Here is a 21,359-nt window from a genome sequence, read left to right on the forward strand (position 1 = left end):
TTTTCCATACCTGAGAATGTGCAAGTGCATGGATTTGTTTATCTATGAACACAGATACACACAGCAATCATCAAAACCAGTTGAAATATAGCAAGAGCTTACTTTAAACTCTGACAATGTGGAAAATGTAAAGTTATAGCTTAACAAACAAATTTGTTTTCCAATCCCACTGAAAGAAATGACGCCAAGTCACATGAAGTATCAGCATAGAGTAGAGCTACTGCTGTGCTTCCACTCTGATTTATGTTCCTCCTCTGACATCAGAACAGTAGCACAGAGCAACACAGTACATGATCTACCATATATTCTTCAGTTATTTCAAAAGTTCTCAATTTCAGGCGTCAGTTTGTACTTTTCAATTTTTTGTGAAGTTTGATCCTATTTGTGCAGTGTCAGTCTAAAGGGGATATCAGCTCTTGTGTACATTCCCTCAAAGTGTCTCCACGACGAGGGAGGCACTGTACAGTTGGGAAACTGAGGCACAGAGAGATCAAGGGAAATGTGGAAGGTCTCCCAGGAGATCGCTGGGAAAGGAGAAGACAAGTCTTGAGATATGATTTCAAGATTGCCCGAAATGCCAGAAGAGGTGTCCTTGGCACTACCCACCACCAACTCTTTCTCAGCTTCTCTCTTTAGTTGATACTAGCTATTCTATGGGTATGTCGTGAGTCAGATCATTCCATTGATCCAGCCGGAAGTTATTTTTGTGTGGCTTTAGTGGTGTTAGTTTTCAGTGCTGACACAAGGGCAAGGTTTGGGAGAACTGAGAATGTATGGTTGGGAGGTTGGCGTGGGGACCATGGTTATACACTTCAACTGGCCATGAAATAATTTTTCTGGACTCTTGAGTTCCAGTCTGATACCCTGACTGTGGGGCTATAGGTCAGTCCTCCCTTTCCTTGAACATGAGGATTCATTACAGGCAAGTTTTGAGTCTTCAATTTGAATTTTTGATTTCAACTGCTCTTAAGAAAATATTCTGTTCTTAACAGGGACTTTGTGAGATATTGGACCAAGTAATGTTTCAACTATTTGAAAGACAGTGCAATATCAGAACCTAGTGAATAGTCATGTCATAGTCAAAATCCATATCTGTGAGTGAGTGGGTGGGTGAGTGAGTGGGTTCTGGGAGGGACTGGCAGCTTGGAAGCTGAGTTTGATATTTGATCCATTTGACTCTCTGGCCATTGCAAGTCACAGTTTTTGATGCTGGCCTTAGCTAACTTGGAATAAGAGTCAAATAGTTCCTAATAGGATTGAGCCCAGAATAATCCTAACCCTAAAATATTTATGGAGATTTGGCTGACAGGAAGCAAAATGCTTTTACTGTGGTGTTGAGCCAGCCACATGCTGCGTGTTACTTTCTGATTTGGGATGTATAAGTGAATTGCACCTGTCTCGTGATTAACCAGACATATTGTCAAGTCACCTGCAGGAATGTGGTCTGTCCCATGCTGCTGTGACTATGGGGAAGTCTGGAAAAAAATATGCACATAATCAGGTTTGGACAGAGTTTGCTCTCCTATTTACAGAACAACTAGAATCACATTGCTCAGCAGAGTGCTCTGGAGTTCTCACTCAACAGCTTGTCCAAATCAGGGTCATGGCTGCTTATAGCTCCCTTCCAGGTCATGTGTCCAGGTTTCCTTTCCCAGGAAAAAAGAATATGCAAGGAGAGTGCTTGTCTGTGTCTCTGATGAACTTGACATGCTGCAGTTGAGATATAGCCACAGTGATAGACCCTGCTTGAAACCAATGAGAGTTAAACACCCTTTAAGATCTAAGCCTTAGTAACTTGCCCAAGACCATGTGGGAATCTTGTAGGAGAGTAGGAGCCTGAACTGAGGTCTCCTCAAGTCCTGTGCAGTGTCTTCACTGCTCCTCTAAAGAAAGTAAATCCAGGCTCTGATTTTACTCTGATAAATGCACAACTTTGGGGTTCTAGCTGGGAATTTACTCAAAAAAAATGGGATAGGAATTCATGGCAGTGACCTTGGGTTGGGTTGATGTAGGAGCTAACAAATAGTTAAGAAAAAAGCATTCGAAAGTTCTTCATGATTTTCAGTTTCCAACTTGAAATGAGTTGAAACATTAAGAGATTTGAATGTGATGGTCACACAGCATTAGTGACCTTACAATGCATTGACCATTTACTGATAAACAGAAGTACCTCTTTTAAAAATAGTGGAATGATAGTTATTATGAGCTTTTGAAGTTAAGAAGTCATCATTTCTATGGTTGTGGTACAGGTGTGAAGGGCTAAGCTTTATTTTGAAAAATCCATCTAGGGAATCTTCATCTAAAATATTTCCTTCTCTCCCCTACATTTTTATCATAAATCTTTTTTAGAACATAACTTCTGATACTGTTTTTCATGGTAAAGAATACGACTGATAAAATTCCGTTGCTCGCTGTAGAGGGAGTTGGTGTTCAATCCTGCAAACAAAGCTGAATTGCTTCAGTCAAGAAAATAAATGTTTGATACGTAATAAAAGAGTGGCAGTAAGCACTCTCCTAGGAGTCTTTGAAATATTGTCATTTACTTTTTTGTAAATATGGAATGATTCTCTTGAAGGGGCCACAGTCAGATTCCCAAATATAGTCCAGTCTCTCTCAAGTTTTGCGTCTTCAAAACAAGGGCAGATCAGGGGACCAGTTAGTTCAGGTTTGTAAAATTGTCATAGTTTCAGTGTCAGCAGCAGAGCTCCAGTGATTTATTTTAACTGAACACTGGCCCATCGATTTTTTTGGCTCCCTTTCACCATTTCGTAAGTTGTATGGAAAAGTTCTTAGGAAAGTCGATTTGTTTTGTCCTCATGCCCATCACTTCAGTCATGGACCAGGGTCTCATCACGACATCAGGTATTAAAAGCGTAACCCAAAAGATGTGTCTGTATGTGGTGTTTTCCTTTGTGCTAAGAATTTGCTTTGTGTTATGTTCACCATCACTGCAAATCTTCCTCTCATGGCCTACGAAACCAGTGCACAGTCAGAACCTGAGAAAGGGGGCTGAAAGGGACCTAAATGATACATCCCTGATAGTGAATGAAATGGTGCCAAAGTCCATTCTTGGTGGCCAGACCAGCTAGCACCATCTGTTCACATCTATTCCAACAAGCTCTCTTAACCTTTAAAAGATGGTGGCTACTTCTAAACTGGCCATGGAAGTAGTTGTTGCGGCACCTTAGGAGACACTGGGTCTTGCAAAAGGTAAAAAGGCCTTTAGTTCCTATGACTTTCAGTATTTTACAAAATACAGTAAAGAAAGATGAAATGGTGTGGGGAAGAGCTGGACTGTAAAAAATGGGCCACAAAGGGTACAATGACTAGCTTTTTCAGTGGAATTAGGACATCGTCTGGTGTACCTGTACGAAAGAAGTAAATTATCTCGATTACAGTCTATTTGATCTTACTGTGGCATCCAGTAGAGCAGGACTTGAAAGAATTAACTTTGTTAGATTAATCTTTGCTAAGTTAATAAATCAGTTTAATAAGGGAACACCTAGCTATTTATTTTTCACTTATTTTTCCATGAGATGATCAATTCTGAAAAAAGATTGCTGTATTCAACAATCAAAAGAGTTGAAGAGTTGGATATTTTCTGAGTCTTCTGGCAAGTGATGCTAGTTAAATTGACATTAAAAATTATGCTAGAAAATACTTTTAATTTCATACTAGATGCATAATGTAGAGCTGTGGAGCGTCTCCTGGCAAGAACAAAACACAAGCCATTTGAAAATCCGGACAGAAGCAGTACAGACTGTTCTCACTTGCTGCAAGCTTAGATCAAAAGGATTCTGAATTTTCCCAGCAGCAAAAAATATTCTGTGCTGTGTCCGCTAGCGTGGTGTAAGAACAAGAGTTTTACTAAATTCAACATAATTAACAGGCAAGCGCTGGAGGTTTAACCCGTGACGTAAACTTGTGTTTACTCCTGAAGTTGCTGCTGCCTGGTTAGTAAGTGAAAGACTTCTTGGAGTGGCCGGAGTGAAATGTTGCTCCACAACCACACGCAGTCTCTCTGGGGTTTGAGGAATGTTGGTTTCCTGGAGTGCTGACATGGTATGGACTGACTTTAGGTTCGGAGTATAAACTTAAAAACCTCAGACTCCAAACAATCTCAGCTTTGGTTGGCGCGTATAAAAGTTAGGATAAAGGGCCTGCATCTGTCAGAGCCCAGTTTCTGAACTCTTCCCGATTTTGACTACAGAATCTTTTTTCTCCTACATTTGAAATATAAAACCATTTTTGTCTAGTTTCCTGAGGAAGTGGGGTTTATGTGATTAGTCTCCCAGTCTATCTTTTAATTCCACGGTGATTTTGTTGCACAGGCCAGGTTCAGCCCAGCTTGAAATGGGTGTCCATCACCAGCTGACAATTTGAATATGGCACTTTCTTTTTATGGGATAAGAGATGTTAACTGTGTGGAAGCAAGCTGTACTGTGCCAGTTGGCCTCAGAGCTTGAGGATGGTGCCTAACTTTTTTAATTCACAAGTATAAAAATAATCTCTGTGTCCTAAGGCAGGGCGGGCAGTGCAGCTAAGATTTGTTGTGAACAAGATTAGTTGCAAAATTCTCTGTTTAGGAGTTTAGGAGATTTGCTGGTGTAACTTGTTAAGCGGATGTTTAAGTCCTCATGTTTGGATTGTTTGCCCATAACTCTACTGAACAGGGTGGTGTATGTACCATCCCAGCAACTCCTTCCAAAGAAGTTGTGGCTGTTTTGCACGTAGAAACTTTGTTGCTTCAGCACACCAAGCATTAACTGGGGTGAATTGTACCATGTAATTTTGAGTCTAATTGTAGCCATCTTTAAATTTAATCTTAGCTTAATAAGAAATGTGTTTCTTATTGTGCTTTAGGTTAGAAAAATACCCAGTAGAAGCTGAAACATTTTTCCAAAGCAAAGGGATAATTTTAAAAGTTTGCTTACATCTGTCACCCTGGAGGCTCACTTCTGAACTTAGGTCTGTGCCTGTGTGGTGCCAGCTTTTTAAAGAGTTCAGATGACGACCACCAAGATAATTAGGGGGCTAAGAGCTTATGGCTTAAAAGGGGAGGCTGGGAGAGCTAGTCTGGTTCAGTCTTCAGGGTATTCATTTCGGGGGTATAGAGGAAACAGAGCCGGAATCTTAGAGGTGCACAGTAATAGGACAAGAGGCAACGGGCACAAGTTGCAACAAGGGAAATTCAGATTAGATATTGGGAAGAAAATTTTTGCTGTGAGGACAAGCATACATAGGAACAGGAGTGCAAGGAGGCTGAGAAATCTCCATCCTTGAAGACGTTGAGAACTCAATGCAACCAAAGTCGTGGGCAACCTGATCCAAATTGGCCCTCCTTTGGGCAGCCTGTTGGACGAGGTGACCTCTAGAGGTCTGTTCCAACCTGTTGTTCTGTGACACAACATGAGATGTGGCATGACTTTCAAGTGCAGTTCCCTATGGAACAGTTTATCTCTAGATTTGCATTCAGGAAGGCGTGTTTCTAATGTATATTAGGAGCCCAGAAGTATCAGTTGAATATTGGAGAACTGAATATGGTTGTTTCTTTCTGCCATGAAGTTTTCGTGTGTTGACTTTTCAGTAGGCGGCACTTTCTAGATACCTCTGTTGAGGGCTGTGCAGAAATGCTTCTCCAAATAGTATTTAGGGATTATTCTTTCATTAGTTAACATCTTGTATACTAAATACTTTAAAAAAGTTGGTTTGGTTTCCAAAGTTAGAGTGTAGTTTTAATCTTTTTGTGATTCAGCTCCCCAGTTGTCAGATGAGGAGCCCATCATTGCTCTTCAGGGGCAATGTAGTGATGACAATCTTAAAGCACAAAACAACAAAAAATTTTTCCTGCAGAGCGTGGTTTGTGTCTTGATACCTGTGTATTGCAATAGGATCAGAGAAGAAAGCAAAGCTTCAGTCCATCCTATGTGGAGGGACTTTTGGGGAAGAAACCACAGCTGATCATTAATTAATTAGAAGATCTATGCATGAAGAGACCAGCCTTAATTATAACATTTCCTAACTTTGCAGTTTTTTACTGTAATACTTTCACTATATTCTTTTATTAGTTTTTTTATTTCTAAGTATAAATCACAGTTAAAAATTTGAGCTATTTTTACAGCATTTCACACTTACATCTATTTGTTGTTGTTATGAAAGAACACAGCTGAAAGAGAGTCTCTATTGTAGCAGATGGTGCCGTGCAGCTCAGTGCAGTGACTGTCTCTCAGACTCTGAGCTCAGTTCTGTTCTCATCACCATCAGTGGGAGTTTTGGTGTTGCCTGCCCTGCAAGTGTCTCTTATTGATGTCCAGGTGATGTAGTACAGGCTAGCAGACAACTTGCATGTGAGGCATATATGCTTTATACTGAATGCACAAGAACTTTGATGAAATGAGTACCTTAGAATCTGTAGGATTGGAAAAATAATGAAAACAATAGACATTGGAAGTCCTTAAAATCTGTACTGTTCAGGAAGTTATCTGCTTAAATTTTTGAACTTTTAACTATGTCTAAGTATGCATGCTGTCCTAAGTGTATTAACGGGTCATAAATGGGATGTTCATTAACAGAATAGAAGTGGGAAACTAAATGCTAAATACTAAGTAAATCCAGGAGCAGGGGATGTAAAGCTAATCACTTCAACCATCAACACATGCCTAATTTTTAATAAACCTGCTAATACTAAAAGGCTGTTTTAAAATAAGAGCGGTAAAGTTGCATTAGGAAGCACTCCAAAACTCAGATGCTCTGGATTGAAGGTTGCTTGTCAAGCATTAATGCATATCTATTGTGTATATGCATTATAATAATCTTCTAATAGGAGAAATCTCTGTAAAGTGGGAAAATAGTCTTTGACTTCAATGTAGTAGAAAATTTGATCTACTTAAAACCATTCGCTTGCCCTGCCCTTAAAAGCCTGTAGAAATACATCAGAGAAGTACATTTAGTGTTGAGGGCACAGTAAAGGGTAGGAGATGTTACTTTGGAAGTAATGCTTTTTTTTTTTCAGAGTTAATTGGAGACATTTATGAGCTGCAGAGTCTAAAAGCCTGACAGTGGTTTTGAATGCAACTGATTTTACGAACTTTTGGAAGTTGTTGCAGTTCTCTGACTTACAAGATCTCTTTTGCTTTTATCTTTCAATAGCTCTCTACAAACATGCCTCAGCTGTAAATAAATTAGGTAGGAAATCCTGATTCTATGTGAAATCAGTAATTTGTGAAACAGGAGTGCACTCTACTGCTGGAATCCCAGTCTCTTAAATGTCTCTAAAATATAAAGCAAGTATCAAAATCTTATTTGTTCTATCTTTTGCCTTTCAGGTCCAAACCATGAATTACGTTGGACAGTTAGCAGGGCAAGTGTTTGTAACTGTGAAGGAGCTCTATAAGGGACTAAATCCAGCTACGTTATCAGGATGTATAGATATAATTGTTGTGCGTCAGCCAGATGGAAACCTTCAGTGTTCTCCTTTCCATGTACGCTTTGGCAAGATGGGAGTCCTACGTTCTAGAGAGAAAGTGGTAAGAAAATTGACAATTTTGATATGTTCTGTCTGTGGGGTAATTCCAATGGCATGAAAGTTACTGCATGTTCTGTGATGTGCCTATGGTCAAGGTTTTCTTTAGACACTTTTTATGTAAAGAGTACCCAAATTGAGGCTGGATTCCATTGAAATGGTTGTTACTGATTCTTGCATTTCAAAGCATAATTTGTAGGACATTGACTATAATAAAACCAAAACAAACAGTGAAATTTGTAAATTTATTTTGAATAGAGCAAAATTTTGGATGTGCTCATTTGGGCTTATAATAGATTTCATTAGTAACTGCGTATTAAGACCCCTTTGTTCAACGTTTTCGTTGATAGTTACAAAAAGAGAGTTAATAATGAAGTAATATTTTCGGATAACAGAATGTTGAGGTTAATTGAAGCTAGAAAAAGCAGTGAGGACCTTTAGATAAATGTAACCAAGCTGAATGACCTGGCAATATGATATCAGATGCAAAGTTGCCAGTGAGTAGGGCACAACAGATTGTTTTAGGAAATAATTTGTAACCACAAATAGTCTAGGTTCTAATGTAGCTATAATTGTTCAGCAGAAAGATCCTAATGTCACCATAGACATTGTTCAATTCTTACATGAATCAAAAAAGAATGCCAATACTTAGGATGGATAAAAGTTGAAAATGTTACTGTGCTGATAGTATACTGTGTCCTGAAATATAGCATAAATGTAGGGTTATCTAAGTCTCCAAAAAAAACACACTAGTGAAAATGGAGTTGGTGGCAAGAAGAGTTATAGGCAAAGAGAAAGATCTTTCTGAGAAGAAATGGGAATAGTTGGGGCTGCGTAGCAAGGGGATAAATGTGTGGAAGAAATAGACAGTTTTTCTTGTTCGTACTTATTATAGTGTAAAGAGAAGTCTGTTTAATGAATTTGAAAGACATGTGGAAGAACTTCTTGCACAACGCAAAATTAAGCTATGAGTTAGAAGAGCAAAAAGATTTATGTGGTGAGTGAAGCATTCAGAATTACATTTAAAAAGATTCAGGACTTTATATAATGGCTATAAACCTTCCTGAGCAGAGAAGCAAGACAGCAATGAGCTGAGCGAGTTAGAAAAACATTCTGACAATTGCTGGCCTTGTGAACATGTAGGGAGAGAAACAGAAAAGTTCAGTGTTTTATGTTTATTATAAGGTTTCCTACACTTCCCTGAGAAGCATTTGCCCAGTGACAGTGGTAGGATAGCTGTGTACCTAAAATAACTTTCTTTTAATTTGAAAATGTATTTATTTTCTTCCAGGTTGACATAGAAATTAACGGAGAGGCTGTTGATTTGCACATGAAACTAGGAGATAATGGAGAGGCCTTTTTTGTGCAGGAAATGGATAATGATCAGGTAAGAGTAAAAACTAATTTTAGTTTGTTAAAAATTCAATGCCTGCTCTTCAGAGTCAGCTTTCAGTATAGGAATTTTGTTGAAAAATATACCTTTACCAGTTTTATAGTTTTGAAAGTTTCTGGACAATTTTCTTTTATGGAAATTTAATGCTATGCAGTTACTTTGTTTTTTGAGTTGCTGAGATTGAAAAAATTAGAAGAAAGTAATCACAAAGCTAAAAAATAAATCAGAGTTTATGTGCATGCCAGCGTGTGAACAGAAATAACGTGTAAACAATTCACATGCTCGCTCTGAAGATATGTACAACAATAGTTAATATGTCCATGGATGTATTTTTTTCAGAAATATTTGCTTTGAACACATGCACTCAGCAGACTGCCAGTAAAAGTGTGCAAGCCCTATAAACACGTGTGAACACAGTAATTCTGGTACTCACCAAAGATGTGATCTTGCAGCTATTATTCATGTGGAATTATGTTTGCATGAGAATGCCTGCTGTTTAGCTGTGTGATTAAATACTGATGTGTATAAGTTACAGTCACACTAGTTTTAGGTAGTCCATGTGCAATATAACTTAAGAAAAGCTTTTTACAAGCAATTCTCTTCAGATATCCCCAATAATTTTTGTCACTGTCCAGAGCAGGATGAGTTTTCTAATACTTATATTGAGTACAATGCTACTAGTTTTCAGGTGAGAGCTGTGTATATGTGCAGTATTCATCTCCATATCTTTATGTTCAAAGCTTCTGATCTCTATATTAAAATCCTCTGTGTGATAACAGTTATTTGGTAACTGAAAATTGCTAGAAATACTTCAATGAATGTCTAGAGATGTATATATATAGTTGGAAAAGAGGATGTTTGTGTGATCTAATTATAAGCCACTGACCTATCTGACTACTATCTGTCATCTGAGCTGTGAAGGAGAATTGGATTTTAAAAAATATTCAGTTTATAAACTAGTATTTTGTTTCTGCTCTGTATCTAGCATCAGGTGTATAGAGACTCATGCCGTAACTCGGCCAATATTTGATGCTCAGAGGATCCTCTTTATTAAGAATATTGTTCCTGGCTTGTCTAAGGAGATGCAGCTATGCAACAATTTCCATACCCTATAGGATCATACTGAGCACCCAGATGTCTAATCTTTGTTACTTTTCTGGGGAATAAATGATTTGTATTTGGCAATTGTGCATGGATTTTAGAACCAGATTTATGACTGGCAGAGGAACTAATGTGTTGCATGGTTTGCATTTTTTCTTTCTCAGGAGGTAATTCCTTATCATCTCTCTACATCTCCCATTCTGTCTGAGGGAACTGCTTTAATGGAAGCTCAGCTGAAGAGGAACTCCATAGACAGGATAAGAAACCTGGACACCAGTGCATCCTCACAACTACCACCCCAAGCCCATGGATCCCAGCCTTCTACTGAAACATCTCCAGTCTGTAGCTCTGTGAAAAAAAGGAGGAAAAAGAGGAGGAAGTCTACCCATAAAATAGACAGCTTAAAAAGAGAAGACAATGGAGACACGTCAGAAGATGAAGACATGTTTCCTATAGAAATTAGCTCAGAGGAAGAAAAAGAACCATTGGACAATTCAAGGTATCACAGGGGAAATGAGATATATAATGGAAACCTAATCCTAAATTAATGTTCCATTCCATACCTTCTAACAGTAATTTATGTCTAAGTCAGTACATGTGGTTGATGAGACCACATCCCTGGAGACGTTCAAGGCCAGGTTGGATGAGGCCCTGAGCAACCTGATCTAGTTGGAAATATCCCTGTTCCTTGCAGGGGGGTTGGACTAGATGACCTTTGAAGGTCCCTTCCAGCCCTAACCATTCTATGATTCTATGATTCTATGATGAACATGTTTCTTGAAGAAAAATATTTAGGCTAGAAAGCTATCGAGAATGTTACTAACAAAAATAATGAAAATGGCATTGAAAACGTAAGAATAACCCTCCATCATGCTGTGAACTAGAAGGTGTGAATCAGATAACATTTCTCTATGTCTTTTCAGTTCAGACTATGCTATTTCTTCTCTACAGTAGGGTTTTTTTTTTTGTTCTCTGGGGTATATGACTGTTCAGTAATCATGTGTGGCTTTCATGTATTTCCCTATACCTAGGATCCCTGTTCCAGATGTGTTTGTTGATGAAGTATCTGACCTAAAAGCTCCTGCAGTTCCTGCGTTTCCTCAGTCTGCATCTTACCCTAGTTCAGATGGAGAATGGTCACCTCTTCAAAGGTACTTTTTCTCATAGTACAGTTCTAAACAACCTTCCTTTAATTTCGTACATGCTACTGCTATATGGAGTCTTATTAAACATTTTAGTGTCAAACATGGTCACTGTCAACTCCTAGATGAATGCTTTCTATATTTGAAAGCAGGTACTGTACAAAAACTTCAGGTTATCTTTTTCCTTGATTCAACAAATGCATGCATACAAATGCAGATCCACAAATTCTGAAGAGTATTTATATCTGTTAATGTCACTGTCTGCATATAAATACTGCAGAGAGGATGAACATTTTGTGAAATCTGAATCTTTGCCCGATGCACCCACCTTATAAGGGCTTCAGTGAATGCGGGTATATAAATCTTTAGTACTTTGAGTGTAATCCTTTTACAAACTTGCAAGATTGGAACTGATGTATAAAAATAAGATTTTTTTAAAAGAATAAGAATATGAGCTTCTTGTGTCTCGTTCAAAGCTAATCTGTTGAATTGCACAGGTAGACATACATGAATACATATTTTTTGTGTGAAAAGAACATATACAGTACTTTGCTTACTTCTTCCTATATGTGTATTTGTGTGCATATGTATACTTTTGATGTCAAAGCAGATCAGTTTGGACCTCATTTCTTTTGTCTATGGGACTTTGTCAAAAAGGAACAATTTTTTGCCTGATGTGCATTGCATTAGAATTCCAGTGAAGTCTGTGTGTGTGTGTCTGTGCACATGTGCCCCACATCCTCCATGCAGGCTATTGGAGCAGGGCTGTATTCCCAAGGCCTTATTGTAAGAAGTCTAATCTCAGTAGACTGCCTCTGTAGCTGAGGGATGGAGGAAGGGAGAGCTAGGAGGTGGTGTCAGAGCAAGGGCTTAATTCGAGTTGTGTTCTGGAAGGAACTTTCTCCACTGACTGTAGAGCGTAATGCGATTAGCTTCACCAGTCTGGTGATAGCGTGTGTCAATACCCTGCCCATTTGATGGCTTTTTGAACTGTATGTTCTGTTTGTTTCTTGATTGCAGTAGTCTGGATTTTGAAAATTCTAGATGTAAATTCAGCATTCATGTAGCTAATGCACAAAGAGCTTATGTTAATCAGCACTTGTGAATAATGACACTCTGTTTTTCTTTCTGCCAACATGCTGTGCTGTCCAGTAAGCCTATAGATTGCACAGGGCAGTCCTCTCTTCTCACTGTGCCAGCAGACGGAGGCCTATCTAACTCTTGTCCTCAACAATCTCACTTTTCTCCTCCAGACAGGTAGAACAGTTGTCCTCCCTCTTTGCTGGGCTGCCTTTTAATCCTTTTAACACAGTAACACCCTTTTAGCATACTAATAGTATGTGAACTTAGTTGACTTTATAACTGCACTTACTGCTAACCCAGACACTTTGAAAGAAAGCGACATTGAAAACCACTTCCTCTGCTTACCTCTTTGTGGGCATTGGCTGGAGGTAAGGTGCCTCCATGAATCACCCATTGAATGAGAGTGGCTAGTGTAAAATCAGGACAATGAAAAGCTGAAGTTGATTAAGGTAATAACAAAAAAAAAGGAAGAACTTAGCAAGTGAAAACTTATGTTCCTCTGAAGACTGACGTTTCCATGTGTATTTACTGTGTTTTTTACAGTCAGTGTATATTTTAATGACATTTTTATCTCATGGTTTTCCCGAGTTGTTTGCTTGTGCGTAGGCTACAAAAGTAAAAGCAAAACAAAGGCCTCAGAGATTAAGTGAGCAATAAGGAGTGCAGAACTTGTAATGGGAGGAGCCCAGTACTAAAAGAGAACTTCTCTTCTTCTCTGGTTTGGGGGAGGAGAAGACTTCCTGTATATTGGATTGCAGTGGGGAGTATCTTATAGAGTAAAGATGACACAATAGATAAGGCATCTTGCATAAGGTTTAGGAGACCCAAACTTAAGCCTTTGCTGTAGTGTGGGAATTCCTCTGACTGTGAACTCTTTTCTACATAGCTGAAAGTGGGTACAGACACTTTTTTATGGTGCCTTAAATTCAAGATGCTGCAACCAGGCAGTTTCTCTCCATTAAGTCAGTGGAGAGAAGTCAGAGCAGCTCAGTTAAAAAATTTAAAGCAGGTGTCTGAATATGACCTCTACGATTCTCCATTAATGTTGGCGAAGCTTTGAGTAATAAATCAGGCTAAATTGCTCATTGCCTATCTCAACACAGATGCCCTACTAGGTGCCTAAGGCTGTATCAAAACTGATAATCTTGAGGTTTTCCCAGCTTCTAGGTCTGCCCTCTGTAACCTGACCATGTTGCAGCACCAAGGCAAGGTGAGATCCTGAGACATTCAAGGCTGTTCTCATGTTTTTCGTGGGAAGGAAGGGCAAGTGCACAGGTTGGGATGGAGCAGTGATGTGCTCTGGGTGGCTCCATGAACTTTGCTGTGGAGTCCACCTGTCCTGCAGTCTAGATATACAGCTGAAGTGCTGTAATAACTTCTCTGAGTAAGGCCCTCTATGTGTCTGCAACTGTTCTCTTCTATGTGAAATAAAAAACTCTATTATGGTCGCCTCAAAGGAGGTTTAGTGACTCTCAGCTATTGTTGTGATGTGTACATGAGGTAGGCCTCTTTCTTTCTGACTATCTTTTCCTGGTTTATTTGGCCTCAATCAAGACAGGACTTTTTCTCAGGTCACACTGCTACTTTGTCAGGGCTGTCTTTGCTTTCAGGGGGAAACACTGTGAAGAACAGTGTAGTTTGCTATTGCAGAACTGCCAACTACAGGCCAAGTTCCTTGTTCTTTGACATTGGATTACATTAAGTGCAGTCATACCTGCTAGGGAATACATAGGACTGTGACACAAATATTCAGCATTTGTGGGATGTGAATTAGATACGCTGATCTAAGTGACTGAACTGAGGTTTCCCTTCCTTCTCGTACAACCTCGACAGGATGAGTGGCTCTTGTTTGATCTGCAATATTGGCAGCAATCTGTGGAAGGCGAGAGAATTTCATCTGGGCTTGGTCAGTGCCTAATTTAAGGACAGAGATTGCAAGGCATAGTTCAGCCCAAGACAAACGTCTTGGTGGTGTAAGGAATAAAGAACGCATTTTGAGTCTGATCCATGGATGCATTTGGAGGATACTGTCATAAGGTTACAAATCCTACATGGTCTGGGCGTTCAGCCTTATTGACCCCTAGTGCAAGTGTAACATTAATCCAGGATTTAATTTGACCTAACCAAGCTAAAAATGCCTAAAGAAATGTGATTGTGAGCTTTATTAGTCTTCAGTCTCGTTTTAATTTGGTGGCAATACTATGAAGCAAGCAGCAGCCAAAATAGTCCCAGTGCGGGTAAAGGAGATGACATCTGGCTTTACATATGGAAGCAGAGCTATACAAACAGGACCATAGTAGCCATAATTGCCATCTGCATCCATAAACTACAGAGATTATTGTTGCTGTTCCAGAAGGATGTTAGTTGGAGAGAGTAGCTATTGAGTGTTAAATGACAATATGGCATATGAAGAAAAAAGTAAAGGTATTTCTCTGTAATGGAAAACCCACTGTCATCGGGGGGCCACCAACTCTGTATTGTTTGTGTATGGCATAGAAAGTTCCAGCTTATGTTCGAGATAATACAAGGAATGAGAATGCTTTAGTATCCTTTCATACAAACAAAATAATTTACCCGTTTGCCTTGTGGATGCATGTCTTCAGTCTGATTTGGTCCTGGGCATTTTAAGTTAAGATGGCATTGCAATGATGATTCTGGTCTACCCTGAGGTTGTGTTAGCATTTGTATCATAGAATCGTAGAATGGCATAGGCTGGAAGAGACCTTAGAGATCATCTAATCCAACCTCCCTGTCATGGTCAGGGACGCCTCTCAACTAGATCAGGCTACTCAAGGCTCCGTCCCACCTGGCCTTGAACACCTCCAGGGAGGGGGCATCCACAACTTCTCTGGGCAATTTATTCCAAAGTCTTACCGCCCTCGTACTGAAGAATTTCTTCCTAAGATCTAATGTAAATCTGTTCTCCTTCAACTTAAACCCATTTCCCCTTGTCCTATCAGTGGGCACTCTTGTAAAAAGTCCCTGCCCAGCCTTCCTGTAGGTTCCCTTCAGGTATTGGAAGGCAGCTATTAGGTCCCCCCGAAGTCTTCTCTTTTCAAGGCTGAACAATCTCAGCTCCCGCAACCTGTCCTCGTAGCAGAGGTGCTCCAGCCCCTGGATCATCTTTGTGGCCCTCCTCTGAACACACTCCAACAAATCTATGTCTCTCTTATGGTGGGGACACCAGAACTGGACGCAGTATTGAAGGTGGGGTCTCACAAGAGCAGTGTAAAGGGGGAGAATCACCTCTCTCTTTTATTATATAGAAAAATAGTATTTATAGTGCGAGAGTGAGTAATATTTTTGGGATTAGATGCTTACCTTGTTCCTGACTTACCATGGTTATGCCTGTAGCTATATCTGCTCTGAACTAATATCCCAGACGTGTGCATGGATCATCAGGCAGCCTTTTGCAGCAAGAGTCTTCTTGGAGCAAAACTCTGCCTGTTTTAACATACACACATATGCAAGTGACATATTTCTGGCACTTGAATGTGTGTGTCTGAGAATATATGTCATAGTTCTTGGTGCTGAGTAACAGCCTGGGCTTCTTCCCTGCTCAACCATGTGTACCAGGGAGCTGTATTTTCAGGGAAAATAATAGAAAAGGCAAAGTTCCCTCTCACCCTGATCGGTGTTCTCACTGCGAAACGCAGAGGTTCTAGTCCAAACGGACAAAATGTCTGTATTCTCTCAGGTCTTCTGGCTGAGTAAGTGAACCTGGGCTGAACATACCTCAAAGCCCAGACCAGAGATTATTCTCGGTAAACAGTAGATATTTTTAAGGTTAAACACTGTGTAGTGCACAGATTAACTTGTGCATTGACAACACTTCCTTAAAGTTAGGTGTTTTGGGCTTAAAGCTGCAGTAGAAGCATTATTGCCTGTGGAGATTTTCAAAAGTTCCCAGGCTGCTGATTTCCAAGGTTTCAGTGGGCCCTGGGTGCATGGAAAATACTGCAAATCCTACAGACTTGTCAGTGGGAGATGTAGAAGTTGCTGAAAATCTCACAAGCATTTCTTGAATCCTTAGAGCTTCAAAATGCTTTTAAAATCACATTGTATTGATTCCTTCATCTGTTGAATGATAGGTTATAGCCTAAGGACTAATAAAACTTGAAATTCTTAGAACCAAAAAAGATCTTCCACAGTCCTATTGCTTATAAATTTTACGGGTTTTATTAGATAACGTAATTATCTGTAGCTAGAAAGTCATAGTGTTTGTCCATATTCAAAGTATATATTACTGCCACACAGGTGAAAACAAGGAGTAATGTAGATAATTAGGTTGCGATTTTTTCAGATGTGAGATTCACAGATTTTTAAAAGCTGCTTTGTGTCAGTGTGAATTAATTATTTTCCTGTGACCAATGAACTCCTTACCAGCTGGCTCTACAAAACTGCCTTACATTGAAAGAACAAAACAGGTTTGGATATTCATTTTATCCAGAAGAAGGTAAAGAATAAATGAAATGTGAAGAATTTGTACTAAACATAGGAAGCCTTTTGTTTTTGAGAGTGAAGGTAACTCATTGTGGACCTTTGATTTAGGAATGTTGTGGCTTCTGTTGTTGGTTGTAGTTTTTACATCAGCATTGCACAAGTATACCAAAGACATGCTGTGGCTCAGACAAAAAAATAATTGGCTTTGTTCAGGGGTTCAGGGTGAAATTTTATGACTTGCATTATGCAGAAAGGCAGAGTAGATAACCAGAATTTTTCCCTTTGTCCTTGAAATCAGCGAATCATTATTTATTAATGGCTGACTTGACATCACAACATTGACTTCACCACATTAAAAATAGGCTACAAACTGATAATTTACTAATTAATTATTAAATATTTTATATTGAGTAGTCAGCAAAACAAACAATTAAATATTTTTGAACTGGAAGGGCTCAAACTCTTTGTATAGCTCTCCTGTTGGTTTCCCTATAAACATGCATCCAAGGGTAGAACTGAAAAATATTTAGAAGGAGGTAATCAACTGAATTCCTTAGACTAGTTTATTACTTAGTCAGGATAAAGTGTCTTGTTGATGCGAGTGAGTAATTTCTACATTTCACATGCATTATAACAATACTAACATCTATTCATCTGCTGCTGCTTGTACCATCCCCATTCTTTTTTACATGCAGAAAAACAAAAACCTTCCTGAAATGTTCCGATCTAGTGCTCTTGTTCCATTTCTTTCTGCTTCTCAAATCTTGCTTCTGTGACAGCACTTACTAAAAAATGAATGAGACTTCTGAATGCCAGTCTAAGAAGGTTCTGAGCTGTTTAAACTGTTTTTCCATGCTTTCACACTTTCAATTGGCTAATGATTATTTGATCTTCAATGCATTGAGTTGGTGGATATCAGTTTGGAAAGTGCTTAATGCATTGTGGTTACTTTTGGTTTTGTAATATTTTTGTAAGAAGTACTGTTTCTTTTTGTTTGTTTTTCTTCAGCCCATCAGGTTCACGCCCTCCTACTCCTAAAAGTGACTCAGAATTAGTCAGTAAACCTATGGACAGAAGTGGACTGAAGAATAATCCCCACATGCACTGGCCATGGGGAGAGCTACCCCAGGCTGCAAAGGTATCCAATGTAACTTGTTTAATTCCTCCTAGCATCTGTTGTGATCTAATGAGGCACATGTGCTTATTCTGTTGCAGACTGCTGAAGAGGGAACGGATCCTGGTTTTACTTAAAATTGTCCCTTTTCATGTAAGAGAATTGTATCTTGCTGCCTAGGAAGTACAGGAAAGTGCCTTGTGCTGTGGATGTTCTCAGCAGACAGGATGTATGGTAGAAAATTAAGAAGTACCTGAGATCTAGTCTTGTGAAAGTTAGAAGCTTAAAGAACATATAAAATCAAACCAATGTCCTTTGGTAAATCATTGAAATCAATAAATGGTCTTAGATGGAAATTAAGTGCTTGGTGTTAGCAGTGTGATTCACAAAACTTAAAATCGGTTGCTTGAGTACATAAACGTCCAGAAACACCTGCAGTTTTGTGTCTCTGCAAGCCCAGACATGCCGTTCCCTTGGCTGAGCCGACTGGCTTGGTGCCCATCTCCTGCCTGAGGCCATTTGGCCCAGGTAGATGGCAGGCCTGCAGTGTGCCAGCAGCATCGCTTCCTGTGCTGCACAGCAGCCGTGTGCAGCTGGGTACGCTGCCAGTGGTCGAGTGCTGGCTGGCTCCTTAGGATAGCTGTAGAGTCAGGAAAGCGGATACTTAGGGCTTACTCCTGCCTCAGGGTGTGAGAAATAAAGAGCGCGTTCCAGTGGCATACTGCAGCTATGGGGGCAGGGATGGGGCAGGGTTTGGCCTCTTCTGCTGAAGGTTGGCTTCGCTGCAGAAAGGGTTGCAGGAGGGATGGGGTCAGGAACAGTGCAAAGAAACGAAATTCCTGCTTTGAAGGCCAGGGAAGTGGGTGTCCTCAGAAAGACGACTTCTGCATTCTGGTGGTGGCACCAGAATTATAATGGTACTATTATAATTTATCTTTCATTCACTGTTGGCAGCTAGTGACAAAAGCAGAGATGGGAATCCAGAATTCTTAATTCCTTCAGAAGAGCTCTGGTCTTTTCTTCAGTAGGCCAAAGATGAGCTGTCCCATCACCACTGCATTATTCTCCTCCTCGTGTATATTAAGAGAAAATCGAGAGCTATTTTCTGTACATAGAGAACAGATTTAAGTGCATGGATCCAGGCAGGAGTTTCAAATTGGCATTTCCAGTCTAGAATTTAGGGTTTCCTGTTAGTAGATTTGAGTGTTTCATTTTTATCCCAGTCACACAGCCTGGTGTGTATTGTGAATCTTATTGCTGGAGGCTTTTCCCTCTGCAGCCGAGCTATTCGGAGTTGATCTGGCTGTACCTGAACTGGGAGTTACGCTTTGGATGCTGTTTGTCTTCCTGTAAGGGTTTGTTTGCTGTGATGTGAAGGTTATAGCAGCTCTACAGCTGCTGCTCTAGGAGTTCAGCTCCCCTGTGTAAGGACATCTCCTGTCCCACACTCGGAGAAGACCTAGAACTGTTCCTATAAAGTGATTTAAAATCTAAATCTGGAGTATAGATGCATGACAGTGTACCCCTGTCCTGGTCCCTGGCAGCATCCCGATTGTGTAAGGACTCCAGTCTGTGCTCCTTTCTCATGTTTGTTGGGGTCACCTTCTGAAGAAAAGCTAGGATTTGCACAGGAAGGGAGGAGGGCGCGATGGGAGCTGTGATGTACTCCCAGGCAGGTGAGTGGGAAACGAGGACTGTAGAGCACATTGCGGAACAAATCTTTCCTGGCCTCAAGATAGAAATGAATTTTGTGCAAGCAAGCACACAGCAGAAAGTTCTTTTGTACACTGTAGTCTCCACTTCAGTTAGTGATGGCTTTCGGCTGTAGCTGGTTACCTTGAGAATCTGATCTTACTAGAGTGAACACAATAGATTAAACTCTGGCTGTTGTACTTTTTAAGAGCTTTTCTTTATAGCAGTCTGTTTATTTTTCCTCACAGGCCAGTTCTCTGCTCAAAGCAAAGGAACCCAGTATGGTGGATGTAAATCCTTCTGAAAGCACTCACTTTCGGGTCATCCAAAGTTCTCCTATAGAGGAGTTTAATACTTTGTCACCTCTACCTGCCCTTGGACAAGCAGACGCAGCAACTGCTAATGAAAGTGAGCCCTTACCAGCTGAGACAAATAAGCCAGAGACAGAGACTCCAGGAGCAGCTGTGCCACCATTGCCTGCCAATGAAGAAATAAAACAAGCTGCAGCTTGCTTAGCCCAACCAGCTGGCAAGACAGATTCCCCTTCCAGAAAGAAAGGTAAAGTTGTTGATCCTGCACTTTTATATGTATGATTTTTACTTTAAATTTCATGGTGGTAAAGCGCCTCATTGTCGTATAAAGTAATCTGTGCCCTGAAAGCACTTTCAGTTCTGGAAAGGAGTAAGCTTTGGAAAGAATGTTCAAAACCTGAGCTGTGCAGCAGGCTTCTCACAGGAGCCATGTAGTAAGATAAAAGATTCTCCCTGGACTGCGATTTTTGGCAGTTCTGTGCATATGAGCAAGACTGCAAAACTTGCTCCAAATTCATCCATATTTGACAGATTCAGAGATTTCACTTTTTGGTACAAGCACACTGTAGATCTGCTGGTTCACCTGCTCTGACTACTTTCTGAGTTGTTAGGTGTCACTGGTAATTGTGGAACCTCTCTGCTCTAGTACTAAGGTGCAGTACATCTTTTGCACAAACAACAGATTTGCCGTAAAATAAGGTGCTTTTGTTTCACATAAGCAATTTCAGTTCTGTGTGGTACACATGCTGTCCTGAATTGGTGATGTATAACTCTATCTGCTTTTCTACTTCTTAATTTCTGGGCTCTATATCCGTAAGTGTTACAATCTTCACATAAAATTTATTTGCTTACAAATGTAATGTTTTAGACCTCTGATTATTCTATAATTATTTAAGCCCTATATAAGCCTAGTTTGTGCAGCTGCTTTTTAGTAAGTGAACATACACGTTTGTTAGCCACTTCCCCATGCATTCCACTGTCTTTGAAGAGGAAGATTAGTGTTGCTCTGCTTCCTCTTCAGTCTTTAAGTAACATTTTTTTCTTATTGCTTTTCTGATGTTTGATATTGGAAGTTGGGACAGTGAAAAGTCATAGGTTTTAGGATGAATTCCAAATTGGGTTTTGGCCTTACGGTGGTTACTTGTCTCGATGTACCAGCAACAACAGGACAGTGATGACTGTGTACTGGTACTAGTGAAAGACCTGGGAGGGTTGTCTTGTTCCCTGCAAATGCTGCCTGTGCACACACAACACATCAGTCATATGTGCCAAACAGTGAGTTGTCTCCATAACAAGCCAGTTATAGTCTATTAGTGACTATAGTATGGTCTGTTGTGTTAGTTCCCTTTTGCAAGGGAGGATTGAAGCTTTGTTCTCAGAGATTAAATGCTCTGATTGCCTTACTGTGATAATAGGCCTATACAAATACTCAGAAATTTTTTCTTTTGCTGTTTTCCTACAGTGACCACTGACTTCTAATTCCCAGTGGTTTTGTCCAGGATAGGGAGGCTTCAGCATATCTCAAAACTAGTCCTCTGCCATCCCATTTTGCATATTC

General features: G+C 39.9%; 1 protein-coding gene across 3 annotated transcripts in view; it reads left to right on the forward strand.

Moving 5' to 3' along the window:
• The window catches only part of LPIN1 (lipin 1), an 82,187-nt gene that overhangs the window by 36,296 nt on the left and 24,532 nt on the right, over positions 1-21,359 (forward strand). Inside the window, exons 3-9 of one of the 3 annotated variants that reach the window (XM_086608395.1) lie at positions 7,326-7,526; positions 8,814-8,909; positions 10,181-10,515; positions 11,048-11,167; positions 12,311-12,415; positions 17,693-17,822; positions 19,739-20,048. In XM_086608395.1, the coding sequence (XP_086464521.1) occupies positions 7,326-7,526; positions 8,814-8,909; positions 10,181-10,515; positions 11,048-11,167; positions 12,311-12,415; positions 17,693-17,822; positions 19,739-20,048 (1,297 nt within the window). Of the gene's footprint in view, positions 1-7,325; positions 7,527-8,813; positions 8,910-10,180; positions 10,516-11,047; positions 11,168-12,310; positions 12,416-17,692; positions 17,823-19,738; positions 20,049-21,359 lie in introns of those variants that run through there. The other 2 variants (XM_086608396.1, XM_009981714.2) reach the window with 2 other exon arrangements.

Source organism: Tauraco erythrolophus, chromosome 2, assembly GCF_009769465.1.
Source record: "Tauraco erythrolophus isolate bTauEry1 chromosome 2, bTauEry1.pri, whole genome shotgun sequence".
Lineage (NCBI taxonomy): Eukaryota > Metazoa > Chordata > Aves > Musophagiformes > Musophagidae > Tauraco > Tauraco erythrolophus.